Source organism: Simochromis diagramma, unplaced genomic scaffold, assembly GCF_900408965.1.
Source record: "Simochromis diagramma unplaced genomic scaffold, fSimDia1.1 OVJJ01000802.1, whole genome shotgun sequence".
NCBI classification, from domain to species: Eukaryota; Metazoa; Chordata; class Actinopteri; order Cichliformes; family Cichlidae; genus Simochromis; species Simochromis diagramma.
In genome coordinates, this window is record NW_024387492.1 from 11429985 (window position 1) to 11445626 (window position 15642).

The 15642-nt window shown below is 40.2% G+C and overlaps 1 protein-coding gene and 1 long non-coding RNA gene across 2 annotated transcripts in view; one reads left to right on the forward strand and one right to left on the reverse strand.

Moving 5' to 3' along the window:
* Positions 1–11095, reverse strand: LOC120725101. Its single transcript, XR_005694049.1, has 3 exons — positions 11001–11095; positions 10802–10808; positions 1–12 (listed from the first exon to the last, which is right to left on the reverse strand). It is a non-coding gene; the product is annotated as an uncharacterized LOC120725101 (long non-coding RNA).
* The window catches only part of akap12b (A kinase (PRKA) anchor protein 12b), a 50859-nt gene continuing 35997 nt past the window's right edge, over positions 781–15642 (forward strand). The window contains exon 1 of the mRNA XM_040017759.1: positions 781–1112. Coding sequence (XP_039873693.1) covers positions 978–1112 — 135 coding nt within the window. The 5' untranslated portion in view covers positions 781–977. The remainder of the gene's footprint in view (positions 1113–15642) is intronic.

Sequence of the window (15642 nt, forward strand, 5' to 3'; positions counted from 1 at the left end):
TGTAGCATTTGTCTGAATCTGAGCAGAGAGTGTAACTCTGTACACTTCACAGTTCATCCTGCTATTTCTGTCATCAAAAAAACACTAGTGAGCCAGTTCCTCTGCAGCCATACATTTACTTTCCTTCACCATGTATGACCGATCACAAGCTGTCCTCTTTCCCTCTCTATACTTGTCTCTTCCTATCATTCTGGTGCAAGAATTACCACATTTATATATCTATATATATATTTGGCAAAGTCAAATCGTGTTCTAGAGTGTAACCAGTGGTTTGCACCTCTTAACCACCTTTTGTTATCTTCTTGTCTCATGTTAGATATTCCAGTGAAAAGATACTAAATGCAAGTTCAAAATTCTGAATGAACCGCATCTTTGATTAAATTTGTCATGACAACAAGGGAAGAGGTCTTAGCTGCACCTCTGAAAATCGGGCTCTATGCATAAAAATGTCTTTAATTCCTAAAAAAAAATGAATCCATTTTTGTTGTTAAACCACTTGAATTATAAGTCTGCACTTATGATGTTTGCCACTTCTGCTCAAACTTGTCGGATTTCTGCCCTCGTGTCATTGCTGTGTTTTTAAAATTGCTCAAATTTAATTTACAGGAACAGGACAAAACTAACGGATTAATGCGGCGTGTGAATAAAAGGCCCTTTATCCTTTTAATTACTTGCCCTCCTCTTCCCTCGTTTGTTTATCCTCCATCAGCACCGGCTCTGCTCCTGCAAGGCGTGCCGCTGCACACCGGAGCCCCCCATGTGATACTGACGGGAGATGCAGGAGGTGGGGGCGTCCTGAAAGAGTTTGCCAGTCCCGACGCTTCATCACTCCAGATCCAGGCCACCCCGCGGCGGAGCTGCATCGTACATCGGACGCTTTGGATATTTGCTCCCTAAACACAGTATTTCTGCTGTGGCTGCGTTTATTGCGGAGGCTTTTTTAGACCGTAAGTAGCCAAAGACGAAAAGAGTTGGCCATGGGAGCACAGAACTCAGCGCAGCAGGACGGGAAGAGCCAGGAGGATGCCTCAGCCTCAGCTTCAGCCTCCGCCGGGGATCTCAGCGCAGAGGTGAAGGCGCACCAGGAGGGAGACAGCGTCCTGGACAGCAAGGTACAGCCGACACTTGCGCCTTTTTAGCTCTGTCACAGTAAACAAGACCCCCCCACCCCCAGCCCTGCACGGTGAGCAGAGACAGACCCAGTTGCGGGGGGCTGTATCTGCGTCTGCTTCCAGCTGTAAAAGCTGTCGTTTTGTGCATTTATTGTGAGTTTACCTACATGTTTGCAAACATACCTGTCGCCCCCCATCCCGCCTCCCCAGCCTCAAATCATGTGCTTCGCTGTGTGCATGAGTAATGTGCTGCAGCGCACCAGCTCCATGTGCGCCTGACGCTGTTTTTGCTGAGTAATGGCTCGAGTCTGCAGTCCCGCAGTAATAAAACGCCAGCAGCAGCTCAGCTTGGTCCAGGTTTACAGCCACACAGGCCATCGTTTAGTCCCGGATAACGAGCATATTTTTCTTTATAGAATAGGAACTGATTGATTTGACTGTTTTCGGCCAGCTTTTACCGGGAGAAATGACGGATGTGATTCTCACAGGGACCGATGATTGCATAATTAATGTTCCTTTACAGCAAAAATTGTCAAAAGTTATTTTTATACTTCATCATAAACTATTAATCCCAATGTTCTTTGTAATTCCCACATCTTTTTAAAGATGGCAGAAAAACGTAAAAAACAAACAAACCCCCAAACAATTAAAACTAAGAAAATAAAATGTGTTAATAAACAGAAATCTGATAGATACTCAGATTTTCATTCCATAATTTTAAAACTACATGCATTACAGTTCAAGAGGTTTATGGTGGTGTTGTTAGTTCAATGTCAATGTTGATGTTAGAGCACTGAAGAAGCACCTGTTTTTATTTTATCTTTGCAAGACAGGAAATAGTTAAAATGCCTGTTATAATGTCTCAAAGCCCAAGATGCCACCACTTTAACAGTCTTAGACACAAAGATGAAAACATTCAGTTTTTATCTAGCACCAAATCCTCTCAGAGGAAATCAGAGAAGGTTTGGCATTTGTGCTTGAGAAATGACTGATGCGGGAAAATAAACAGGTCCACTGATCAGCTAATTATTTAAATCTTTCCCTTCAAATCAAATCCAATCAAATCAAGCACTTTGATCTCGTGACTCAGCTGTTAGGAGTAAACAGCATTAAAGTGCTTTACATTTCCCATATGCTGGGCAGTTTTCTAACTCTAGTGTCACATTTAAGTCAGATGACACTTCCCGAGTCCCTCTGAAAGTGCAAGACGCTGCCTGCGCAGACAGCAGAGAATTTAAAGAAAATGAATGTATTTTTATTTCTTTATTTTTTTTAACTTTTGTTTTGTTTTTTTCCACATTTGAAATTAAAATTATATAAAATATCCCTATTCCAAAAAGCTAATATGCTGTTTTCACTGCTTTAGCCCTGGACCATGCTGGGGTCCAGCTGCCACCACCTGAGGTATCCTGCAAACACTGCACTCTTACCAATGTGTCAGTTGCTCAGTATTGTGTGAATGCATATTTGGAAAGTGCCTACTAAGAACTATTTATGTCTTCACCTTCTGCTCTGTTCACGCCTCACATAACCCATCGGATTTATTGAGTGTTTTATAGATTAGAGGGCAACAGGTTACATTTCGTGGCTCATCTCAGTCTCTTTAAGGTCAGCAGAAAGGTCACATGATACCTTGGGTGGGGGGTGGTGGTGATGGGGGGGAAAGGGGCGGGGGTACATTAAGACTCTAATCCAGATTTGAATCACGGTCGTTGCTTCTTGTTTATTTCCAAAGAACGTCTGTGTGGCGGTTGGACGTTTTGGCCTCAAGCCTCGAGCTCTTATCTCAGGCGTCATCATGGATTGCAGTGTTTTCACTTTTATTTCCAAGTAACTGTGGGGACTTTGTCATATGCAATATTTCAAACATCCCAGGGTGTCTTAGGTACATCTTTTATTCTCTGTGATTTCAACCGTGACAGGTTGGAACAGTTTGTGATTCCCAGTCTACGTCTCTGCCACTGACAGTAAATTTCCAGTCATGCTGTTTTGCTGTTTCCACATCAGTAATTACCAGCTAGTATCAAATATTACTTATTTGTGGAAAAATATGAGAATTTGTAGGACAGACCTTTATTTCTAATTGGAGCAGAGTCACGGATCTTTAAGAAGACGTTTTCCCCCCTTGAAAAAAAGGGAAATTTACTAACTTTTCCTCTCAGCTGGAGCGATCTGACTTTGCACGCTGTCGCAAGCATGAGCCTCTAGTCATGGGTAAATGGATGTTTTCTTCTCTAGTGGTTTGTTTAGTATGTGTGGTTCAGTAAAAGGGAAAATACTACCTGCATGGAAACAACACTGAAAACAAGGTTTGTGTGTTCTCGAGTAAGAGTCACCACTCGCAGAGAAGATGTTGCTGCTGATTCTTTTCAACGTCACTTCCACTGAAAAGAAAACCCATCACATGTCTAAAATGAGAAAAGGAAACATTTTGAGAAAAGTATCAGTTCATTCAATTTCTTCATTTGTTCTTTTGCCAAGAGTTTGTTGGGGAGACCTGGGTGTAGGGATGGGTATCGAAAACCGGTTCTTGTTGAGAACCGGTTCCCACTGTTTCAATTCCTTGGAATTGTTTGCCATTTTTGCAAACGATTCCCTTATCAATTCCAGTCGCCCCGAATGACGTCACCACGTTGCGGAGCGTCATTTACCTGGCAGGAAACACGGCGCCTAAGCGGCTCAAACGCTCAAAAGTTTGATTATACTTTACGAGAACGGATGACAACAGGGCAACTTGCAATACTTGCAAAGTAGATATTTCATTTAAGGGAGGAAACACTACGAATATGCAAAAGCTCACAAAACACGCGATGACCTTAAATGAATGTCGTGTTTTTAATTCCGCTCCGGACTCGTGAATCTCAACGTTCGCACGTCCTCTCCCGTTAATGCGGCAGGTATATAATCAACTAACAGTGCATATTATGTTAGCGCGATCTGCCTTATTACAAAACCTGCCATTACTGTGCATTTAGGTGACCATGATGAGAGAGACAGACAGAGTCTGGCTCAGATGCTGGCAGTTCTTGCTGCAGTCTACCGGTCGCGTCTCCTTTCAGGCCAGGATAGACGAATGTCACTGAGCAGTGACTAAGTTTGTGGTCAAAGGCTTGCACAGCAGATGCCCCCAATTTTCGGTAAGTGAATGTGTTTAATTGTAGGCAGGGACATTACTGGATATTCTTGTGTAATTATTACAGAATAATTTATGTTATACTTTGTTATTGCTACAGAAGAATATTTATGTTATTACTTTACATTTACATTTTTTTTCCTGGGGACCCTGTGACACCCCATTGAAGAGCCGTAGGCTGGATCTCTTAAGAGCTCACTGTTGGGTTTGTAAGGCCATGTTACTCCTAAATTTCTATCTTGTTCAAAGAGAAGATATAAAATAAAGTTCTAAGCTATTCGACCTTAGTGTTCTCCTTTTTTAAAAATAAGAATCGATAAGAGAATCGATAAAGAATCGAATCGTTAAACAGAATCGAAAATGGAATCGGAATCGTGAAAATCTTATCAATACCCATCCCTACCTGGGTGGGAGCATATGTTGCTTTAAATCCTTTGTATGCCTTTCAGTACTGATGGTGCCTTTCCAGATGTGCAAGCTGCCCATTCTATAGGCACTACCACACCCCCATATCATCAGAGATTTAAGCTTTTGAGTGCTGATGACACGCTCTTTAATGTGTAGAAGAAGTTGCTGTGTCCACGTTTTCCTAAAAGAATTTCACATTTCGATTTGTCTGAGCACAGAACAGCCTAAATGAACTGAAGCCATTTTTGGATCACAGACAGCGATCATGGAAGTGTTCCTGAGGCCACGTAGGGGTTTTCTTGTCAGAATCACGCTTGTTTTTAATGCTCTGCGTCTGAGGGCCTGGCGATTACGGGCAGCCAGTATTGTTTTTAAGCCTTGTTCATTGCGCACAGGGATTTCTCCAGAATCTTTCTGTGATATTATATACCATAGATGATGAGATGATCAAAGTCTTCACAATTGTTGAACCTCTGCCAATCTTCAACTCTGAGAAGCTCAAGCCTCTATAAGATGCTCTTTTTTATGTCCATTCATTTTGCTCACCTGTTGCCAAATTAACCCGTTTTTTCTCAAAATAGTTCATTTTCTCAGTTTAAACCTTTGACATGTTTCCTGGTTTCTGTTATTTTCTTCATTCACTGATCTGTTACTTTTTTAATAATGTCTTTAAAAAAACTCCTCAAACTAAAACCTTCCTAAAGTTTTTTTTTTTTTTTAATGAATCACTTGTTTGTCCAGCAAATAAAAATCTCAACAACGGGCACACATAATCTAATTAAAAGAAGCCAGAAGCTAGAGCTTTGGCTGTGTTTTGTATGAAAGTGAGATTTTAAAGACTAAACAAATACTTCCACGTCAGTTAAACTGACAGGTATTTGACCTCTAGTCAGGACTTCAGACGTTTTCTTGCTGTTTTCCTTTTAAACCTGTGTGTCGTCCAGCACAGAGGAGAACCATGACCTTGTCTGTGGCTCCCAAGTATTTTATACTTGAACCAAAAGAAAGGAGTCGCTGGAAAACTGCTGTTTTCTCTGTAAGTGATACACCTCTATCTAAGATGAAAACAGATATTTTAAATCCATTTATTCAGAACAAACATCAGAGTTAGACAAAGCATGTAATTTTTAAGGGTCTATTTTCACGTACATTTGTATAATATGTTGTATTTTGGGGCGAGAGCGGGAAGCGTGTGTGTGCTTTGTTGGTTGTAGCGGTTGGAGCCTTCGTGCTTGATACGCAGTCAATAAATATCCTCCTCACTCCACAGAGGAATGTTAGAAATGTCTCCCTCTCCACCAGCGCCACGGCCCGCCTTGCTCATACCTCTCTGTCTCCTCGACCTCACCAGTGGTATCAAAATGATCACATTACGCTTGTAATTTAAGTAGGTGTTTCCGAGACTTTTTTCTTTGTAACGCAAAAATGTTTTTCTTTAACCCAACTCTGCTGGCTTTGCTGCTGTTTACATGACATATTCTGTGAACTTAGAGGCTCAAAATAAGAAAATAAACAAGTTTGGCCAGCACAAATGAAAAAAATAGTTAAAATGAAGAATCAAAGAATTTAGATTTCGCAGTACTACAACTCCTTCTTCTTGTCTCTCTATAATGCTTTTATACATAATATACTGTAGCTAGAATGTAGTCTATAGATATAGAATCTGCTGCACTGGATTCTGTTCGGAGCACAACATGTAAGCTCCTCTTGTGAAAAACTCCTAAAATATTAAGCCTGAATTTTTAAGAATAAAGATATAAAATCTTGCAAAATTTGGGAATACTTGCTACCTGATGGTCAGTGCATACATTTATGATTAATACACAGAAGCAAATTGTTTAAAGCAAAGGTCTTCTTAGCTCTCTGATTATTTAATATTGATTAGAGTGATTCTGCAATGCCTGGAAAAGTTTCCAGGGGTCATCACCTGGGTCGGGATGGTCATGAGCATCAGATCTTTGCAGGGAAGGATTTCTACAGAGAAAGACCCCTGCAAAATACTCATGGAAAAAAGTAATAATGTTTGCAAAAGTATGAAAAGAAATATAAGTTATGAAATATTAGCATAGCTGAAGTTTAATGTGATGGTACTGTGAGGATTATTCCTAATCGCTATTCTGCAGCTCTGATCTGAAAAGCTATTGAGCTATCGAGCTATTGAGCGTGCTGCCATTTAACTTAACTGTGTGATTGTAAGCACCCTGATAGTGGCTGAGGTAACATGTGACCATGTTGTGACACCTTTGGGTTTTTGAGGTGTTCTCTGGACTGCACTGTGAAAAACTAAGTGCATCCTTACTGCCTCTGTAGAAATTAAGAGGATAAGTAAAATCCAGGTGCTGATTATCGAATACATGTGTGAGCACCTGCAAAAAAGCAGGATTTCTGAAAATTTGCTGGTCTGGACTAATCAGTTGTGTGTTAACATAATGCCATAAGCTTCTCAGGAGCGGATGTCCAAGCAGATCCATCTCAAATTCAGACCGTGCAATACTCAGAGAAACTGCAAAATAAACCCCGTAAGGCTGGGCCAATATTTTAGGCTTGTTTTGAAGAGACAGTACCTGGACACCTCGCACTCACTGAGCTGACCATGTACCAACGTGTCCCAGAGTCCAAATGTGAAGCCGTCTGTCTGACAACAAAACGTTTAGCCGTGCAAAAGGAAAATGATGCCAAGCACAAAAGAATGACTCCAAAAGAAAAGACTCATGACATTGCAATCGCCCAGACAAAGAAAAGACTGCAAACTGATTGAAATGCTGTGGTGGGACCTCAAGAGAGCTGCCAACAAACCTCAATGAACTGAAGTAATGTTGTAAAGAAGTGTGAACCAAAATTCCTCCACTACAGTGTGAGATCCTGATAAAGTCATACAGAAAATGATTCTACAAGCTACTAAACCATACTGACTGTAAGGTGATGATCAGTGGCACTGTAGGCCTCCTCCGTTTAGTGGTGGCTGTTCCAGTCTGATGTAGGTTTATTTTACTCCTCTTGGAGTGAAATGATATCTTTTACAGATTAAATCTTTATCATGTATTCCCGAGCTGAACATTCACAAGTATTTGTTAGGCACTTTTCACGGGCACCTTCCATTCAGAGCTCCTGCTCACATGGAAAGTTAATTACGGCACTGTGACCTTCATTTTAGGTTAATGTACAGCCTGACAGTGGTGTCTGCAGAAGACAGTGTTTCCTTGTTATGAGTGTATATCATGGAAACAGTACGGACATTGTTCATAAGGAGAAGGTTTCAGTCTTATGATGATTTATGGGTATGGATTTTAGAGGCCTTTGGACTCGTGAAATTAATGTTGCACTGCGGGATCTCAGTTCTTTGAGCACACTGGAAGGTTTCGGTGTTCGTAGGGTTGCTGCTTCAGCTTTAGGACGTTACTGGGCTTGGAGTGCAAAGGGATGCAGGGATCCTGCAGTCAGAATGTATCACAGTGCATGTGTTCTCTTTAGTTTCCTTTTTTGCAGCCCAGTTAAATTGGAGTTGGATGGGAGGTGTCTCTCAATGCAGTGTCAGATTTGCAAAAGTAAATTCTTATTGATTTAAATCGCATGCACAGAGACTTTGAGATTAAACAGAGCAAGGCGCACTGCAAATACCCACCTAGACACGAGGCCTAGGATGGGAGTCAGATCCTCCTCCCCTCGCAGAGGCAGCGGCAGGTGACTCCAATGATCCAACGTCATGTTATGTAATGTAATGTGCGCTGATTAAAGCTCGTACGTTCCTGTGTAATGAGCTGCGGCTGATCAGACGCTGCTCTGGCTCTGATTATCCTGTTTGGAGGGAGAGATGAGAGGGAGGCGGAAGGGGGTCAGACAGAAGATCCATTGAGGATGGGCCGGCATGGGGACAAGCGAGGAGCCCCTCTGTGCACCAGGGGAGGGGGGTGAAGAAATGCATTTTGGGTGGACAATGAGAAGAGGGGGCGAGCATGGAGCACAGGGAGAAAAAAGTTTGAGAAAGAGAGAGTTACATGGGGGGCCTGCCAGTGTGACACAAAGCCAGATGAATCAGTCAATTGTGTTCTCAGTCCTCCTTTTGGCCTGATTTTAAAAGGACACTGATGATAGAGGTTGAATGAAAATAGGCTCAGGTAAAAAGAAAGAAAGAAAGAAACGTGCTAAAGACTGTTACTGCCATCACAGGATAATGTGAGTGAATGAACATTGATTTACTTTCCACTCTGCAGTTACAGCTACCTGCTTCATTCAGCAGTTTTATCAACTTTATATTAAGGAAGAAAACAAAGGCACACAAACATTTCAAATTTAGAAGCTTCATCGAGGCAGAAAAAGTTTCAGCACAAACAGACGTTTCACCTCCCCGCCCCGGTGATGACGCCCTTTTTAAACACCTGTAACATGTAATGATTGAGATTTTAGTGAGTTAACAACCCCCAGGAACAGTTTCTAGTCCCCACTACCTGGGGATGTCCACCAGTTGGATGTTGGTTTTTCTTCAGACATACTTGTTGGTTAAATTCAGATGTAAATAGACTGTGATGGACTGGCAACCTGTACAGGGTGTACCCCAACTCTTTTCTAATTACAGCTGAGATACGCTCATGTAACCCTAAACAGAATCAGTGATTAATATAAACAATGCAACAATCATACAGCTTATATATGACATGTGCCTTATATGTCATATGAAGGGTTAGCAATCCTTACTAGCTAAAGAACCATTTTGAGCAAATTTTGATTTAAAATAAAATTCTATAGAGCCATAAAACATCAGTGAGTTTTATCATAAAGGTGATGCAGCCCATTAAAACTATGCAAGGCATGATTTTATACCACGTTTTTGTGCATATGAGTCAAATAAAAGCCTTCTTAGTGACCTTTTTTTGTAAACACCTGTTCTCACCACAGCTTTGGAGGTTGAGCAGAATAATGAGGATGAGACTACAGGTGATAGACACAGGCTATCCTACGGTTTATCACATTTTTACAAGTGAGGAATCTGTAGAATTACAACAATGACAATGAATTAAAATATTCAAAAACAGCCATTTTTTAACTTCCACGTTAATATTTCGGTAGTTTTTGTTTGTCACAGCCACTGTGGGCTAAATGCACTAAATAGCTTCAGTGTGTTTGGTTGATTAGATATTTGTGTTAAGGAGTATACCTAATGAAGTGACTGATAAGTATTTTATATTACTTTATTATAATATAGGTGCAAGCACAATTAAACTACAACAAATAATGAACCTCCCATGTTTTTTTTTTCTAAAAGGGAAATCAAATTTAGAAAGTTTTTTTTCCTGCTCTTGTTGAGGTAAACAGGAAGTATCTCACTTCTAATTGGTCTGTTCTAATTGCTCACACATCTCTCAGATACACTGCCAGATCCATAAAAACAGGCGTGGGTGTTTGAGGATGTGAAAAACCAGGGGTCTTTTGTTCCTCTTTACCCATCAGCACTTGGGAAAAAAACTGCATTGAAACATTATATAATTTTTTTTTTCTGTTTTTTAGTTTGTTTTTCTTTTACTGGTGTCTTTTGTGTTTCCGCCTCTTTTTTCCACCTAATTATCCAATAAGCTGTTTACCCTGCAGATCATTAAGCATTTACATCAAGAAATGATTCAAATGAACTGAAACAAATTCTATTAAAATGCAGTTAGTGTCTGCTTCTTCTCGTAATACTGAAAACCGTATATTTTTCCCTACAAATCTGCAGTGTACGTGTATGTGAATGTGATGCAGCTAGAAGTAAAATCCACCGAAAGAAGAGAAAGAAAAGTTTTTTGTTGCTTGAAAATGAGATTATTTCTTGATGTGTTCTGCAGTTGCTGACAAATAAAGATACTTTCTATGGGTTCCAACAGCAGGGAGCTCTGCATTTTTAAGCAAAAATATACACCTTCCTGCTGTAACCCTAAATGCGATTTGTATGGAAGCCCATTTCCGCCACTAAAAAACAAACAAACAAAAGTGTCCATAACAGTTAGCAGCGCTGAATCGAAATTTTTAGTTATTTTCTCGAAATTTCAACTTATTAGCTTGAAATTTTGAAAAAAGTAACTTAAAATTTCAAGTTAGAGCTACCAATCAGTAATCCACGTGAATGACATCATTTCCTTGTTACCCGGAAGCTGAAGCGCTCAGCTACAAATGCTACAGCTAAGCTACCAGCCAGTCATGAATGCACAAATTGCTGAGTATTTTCAGCGTGGCTTCACAAATGATCACATCTTTTTGTTATTAGCTGAATCACATGCCGTTACTATGAGCAAACGTACTCTCCAAAGCGCCAATTTGTTGCAGTACGGTTTTGAGTGTGCATTGCGCTATATCCTCCCAGGTAACAAGAAAATGACGTCATTCACGTAGATTACTGATTGGCAGAGCTAACTCAAAATGTCGAGTTACTTTTCTCAAAATTTCGAGTTAATAAGTTGAAATTTCGAGAAAAATACGGATACTTTTTTTAGTGGCGGAAATAGGCTTCCATAGATTTGTCTTTAACTGGAATCAAACCAGTGACCTTTTGTTTGCCAATAACCAGAGCAGATAACCACTACATTATGGAGCCTTCTGCAGCTGGGGATAAGCAATAGACTACTTTAGACACTGGAAGCCTTTAGCTCCTCATACTGAAGATCTGTTGTTGTAGCCCATCTGCTTTAAGGTTTGACCTATTTTAAGTTACTATTAAAGTTACTACTATTTAAGTTACTGTTACCTTCCCATTAGCTCAAAGCTGTCATTCTAACTTCTAGTCAAGCCATTTTCTCCCAGAGAACTGCCGCTCACTGGATAGTTTCTCTTTTTTTTTCCTAGACACTGGAAGCCTTTAGCTCCTCATACTGAAGAACACTTACATTTTAAGTTGATCATAACTAGTACACACCTTGAAACTGCGGCTTTTTCAGTAATTTTAAGACACAAGCAGCTCCCTTATTTGCCAGATTTGATTTGGCTCAGATTTTATGGCACATGGTCCTCCTGATAAAACCTTCCCTTTTATCCTGGGATTGACTCTAGGAGTACATTACTTTATGCCCCGTGAGGCTTGGGGATCCCCTGGAACTGGGGATGTTTTACATGTGAGATGACCTCTAACCTTTAGGCCATGTTGAACTTAAGGCCACTGAGATTTTTTTGTATATACCCTTATAGTATCAGTTTGAAAAACCTACGTGACTTCCTCCTCGAGTTATCGCATTCACGAGATTTTCAGAAAACTTGACCTCTGACCCCATGCGTGTATAATGACACCGCCCATTTATTATTGTAACCATTATAAACACAGAAAAAAGAGACATGGAGCTAATCAGGTGTTGGACATGTTTGCTATTTTGTTAGTGATGTAATTTAAGTGCGTCACCAGAAATAAGAAAATTATTTTATTCACTTTAGACGTTACACTGTTTTTCTTTTCTCCTTTTCTGTGGAGATGGTGGGAGGAGGTTTTGAGAACTGGGAACTGTTGTCTTGTGGTGATGATACGTTATTGAATATCTCAGGTTTGCCCTGCCAGACTTGTCTTGTCCACTGTCCCGCAGGGACCGTTATAGCTACTCTGTCCAAATCAATCATTTTGATTGGACTGATTCTCCCACATCAGCATCCCTAATATGTGCAGCCTTTCAACACTGCTTTGCCCATTTTTGTGTCTTCATGTGGAAGCAAAGATAAAGCAGAGTGGAAAGCCTCAAGAGTTATTGTCCCCTGAATGCCTAGTGTGTTATATTTGATATATAAATTTTTGAGCCTTCTACATCACCAGAGTGATTTTGTTTTCCTCCAGAAAAATCTAAATAAATTGCAAAAATAAATAAATAAATAAAAATAAATAATGCCAGATGTAGCAAACATGTTGCAAATTAAAACTCATATATGCAATTTAATATTTATTTCATTTTAAAAAACTCCAGATGGTTCAATAATCACTTCATTTTAATGGTTTCAAAGTGTTATTTGCATATTACATTAAACTGATGAGTATGCACAACCTTTCACAGTTAGGTTACGATCGTACACATAATATGATTAAAGTATAATTGCTTTACAGGGCCACGCCTATCCAACAATTCTGTTTGCATGACCCAGGGAATGTGGCTGATTTGAGGAGTTTCAGTTAAGGCGTTTGCTCTTCTAGCAGTGTCCTTCGTGTGGTGCTCATCGGGCATGAGTCATGTGGTTTTTGCACAGTTTGAAGTCTCTCAATTCAGTTAACATTCCACCTCAACTCCATTAAGAGCTTGCTGGATTCGCTTGTCAGCCTTGCCTCTGCTTTCTTCTTTCGCAGCTTCGTGAGTCATCATTTTATCTTTCCCCACACCTCTGAGCTCATGCTCTGCACAGCGTGGACTTACAGTCGCTTTCTGTATTTTGCTGTCTGCCTCTCAGCCTGTTTGTTGAAACAGAGTGGGGCACAATGGGCAAAATGGGTGGAAATAGCCCTAAAAGAGTATTCCCTTTGATTTTATAACCAAGCAATTATGTTGAAATTCCACAGACATGATCATTTGTAGTCCTTTCACACGCCCCACCAGGTTCAGCTGATCTGCCGTGAGGCTAATGGAAACAATTAGATGCGGCTTAGTGTAAACAAGTGTGAAATAAAACCACGTATTTAAGATGATGGCATCCTTGTTTTTAGCTTTGAAAAAGCAAAGCAGTAGCATTCTTTTTCATTAAATAGTCCTTGTTGTTTTTTTTGGGTTTTTTAGGGCTTTAAGAGGTAGAAAAATCGTATAATTCATAGCTCCCCCCCACACACCCTCTCTTGCACTCGTTCACCTCGCTCGCTGCCTTCCTTTCTGTTGCTCTTTTTAACACATCCATTTTTCATCAGCTTCGGTCCTGATGCAGCACTAGCTGCATCACGGAGCGCAGTGGAAGACATATGAGGTCATGTTTTGTGTGTGTATGTGTGTTTCCGGTACCGGTGTGTGATTGTGTGTAGTTCTGGTGGGAGTCGGGGCATTTGAAGGACAAACAGTGAGTCATAGCCTGTGCACAGCTGCTTTTTCGGAGATGCTCGTGTGGGGCAGTGTGGTCACTGTAATCCTCACAGCTGAGGTGTGCTTACTGTATTAACTCCTATCTTTATTGTAGTCTTATAACACCTCTGCCTCAATCAGATTTAACGTGCTAAATCTGTGAAATGCTCATAATATTTACAGAACAGCCTAATTTTTCATACCAAGATTCGACACGGTGCTGGAAACATTACTCTGAGACCACATCATCAGATGTGGTGACTGTGGTTTTGAGTAACTCATTGTTATGTTCAAGAAAGCAATTTGAGGTAAAATTCTCACCCTACCATCCAAATGTTGCAGAATTTGATGCTTTTCAGAGCAGGCCTAATTTTTCCGATCATCTTTTATCCAATTTTGAAGCACTCGTGTGATATGTAGTCTTTCCTGTTCTTAGACGTGAGTGGCACCTGGTGTGATCTGTTGCTATAACCCATCTGCTTTAAGGTTTGACCTATTCTGCATTCATTTTAAGTTACTATTAAAGTTACTCCTATTTAAGTTACTGTTACCTTCCTATTAGCTCAAAGCTGTCATTCTACTCTAACTTCTAGTCAAGCCATTTTCTCCCAGAGAACTGCCGCTCACTGGATAGTTTCTCTTTTTGTGGGAAAATAGACAGTCCAGCCTAACAATTTAAGACTTCACTTGCACTTATTTAAATTTAAGTCAAGGCAATTCATTTTTATTTATATACCGCCAAATCACAACAACAGTACCTTCAAGGTGCTTTATATCTTAAGATAAACACCCTATAAAGAGAATCAGATGACCCCTATGAGTAAATGACTTGGCGACAGTGGGAAGGAAAAAAACCCTTTTAACAGGAAAAAGCCTGGGAGGTAGGGGAGGCAGCCATCTGCTGTGACCAGTTGGGGGTGAGAGGACAAAGAAAAACAATTTTGTAGCCTATGTCACAAACTAAGGATAATGAAACAGTCCAGCTCCAATGTAGGCGACCCTATTTGCCTAACTAAAGGTGCTGTTAGCCCAAACCATATGCTGAATACATTAAACTGCCTTACCTTGGCTCTAAATGGGATCTTGACACACAAATGCTGTTACTAAATGATTAGAAACATATAGCAGAAGGTTTTGCTTGAAACCTCTCAAAGTGTTACTATGTAACCACAAACAACCATTCACAGCTTCACTGAGTTGAGGATTGAAATATATCCTTGATAAATGAACGTAACAAGATGAGGAGACCAACACTGAGGTGGTTGTTTTCTTGCCAGAGTCCACCCTCAGTGCTGATCACGTCATATAATTTCTCTCACATGTGTGTTTTCATTGCATTTAAATCAAATGGCACACTGCAATATGTTAGGAAACTTCATTTAAAAGACCCAAATAAGGATTTTTCTGTCAAGTCAAGCTAATGGGTTAATACCCTATTAGTGTTAAAGCCGTAATAAATCAGTTTATATAACACTGAGTCAATTGGCTGTAATGCGGAAGGTGTTAGCTCGCAATTACAAGCCCACAACTGTCACTCGTTCATCTTTAAAGCTCAGTGTTTTAAATGACCTGGTCTTTAAAACCGTATCTTGTGACCTCATGACAAAGAAGTGGCTCGCTGGAGAACCTTGTGGATAATGTAGCTGCTCTGTGAAGTTTCGCCCTCAAGATATCCATGTCAAATGCAGTCTGACTTGTTGTGGATCTGTGGTCCATACTGGCTCAGCTGTCAGCCCTACAGTGAGCGCTGCAGTTAAAAATGTGTTGCCTCTTGGAGAAAGGAATTGCTATAGGGAAAGAGTCAGAACATGACTACAAGTAACTGGAATTTATCTATTTTATGACAGTACATGGATATTTGGAGATTTTATTTTATAGATCGGTAGGTAGGTAATTTGTTTCAAACAAATAAATGAAATTGTAGTAGTAGTAGCCTGAAAGGGACTAGAACAGTAGACGTTTAATACATAAAACCCCCGAAACAAACACAAAGTAAACTTTATACAGACTT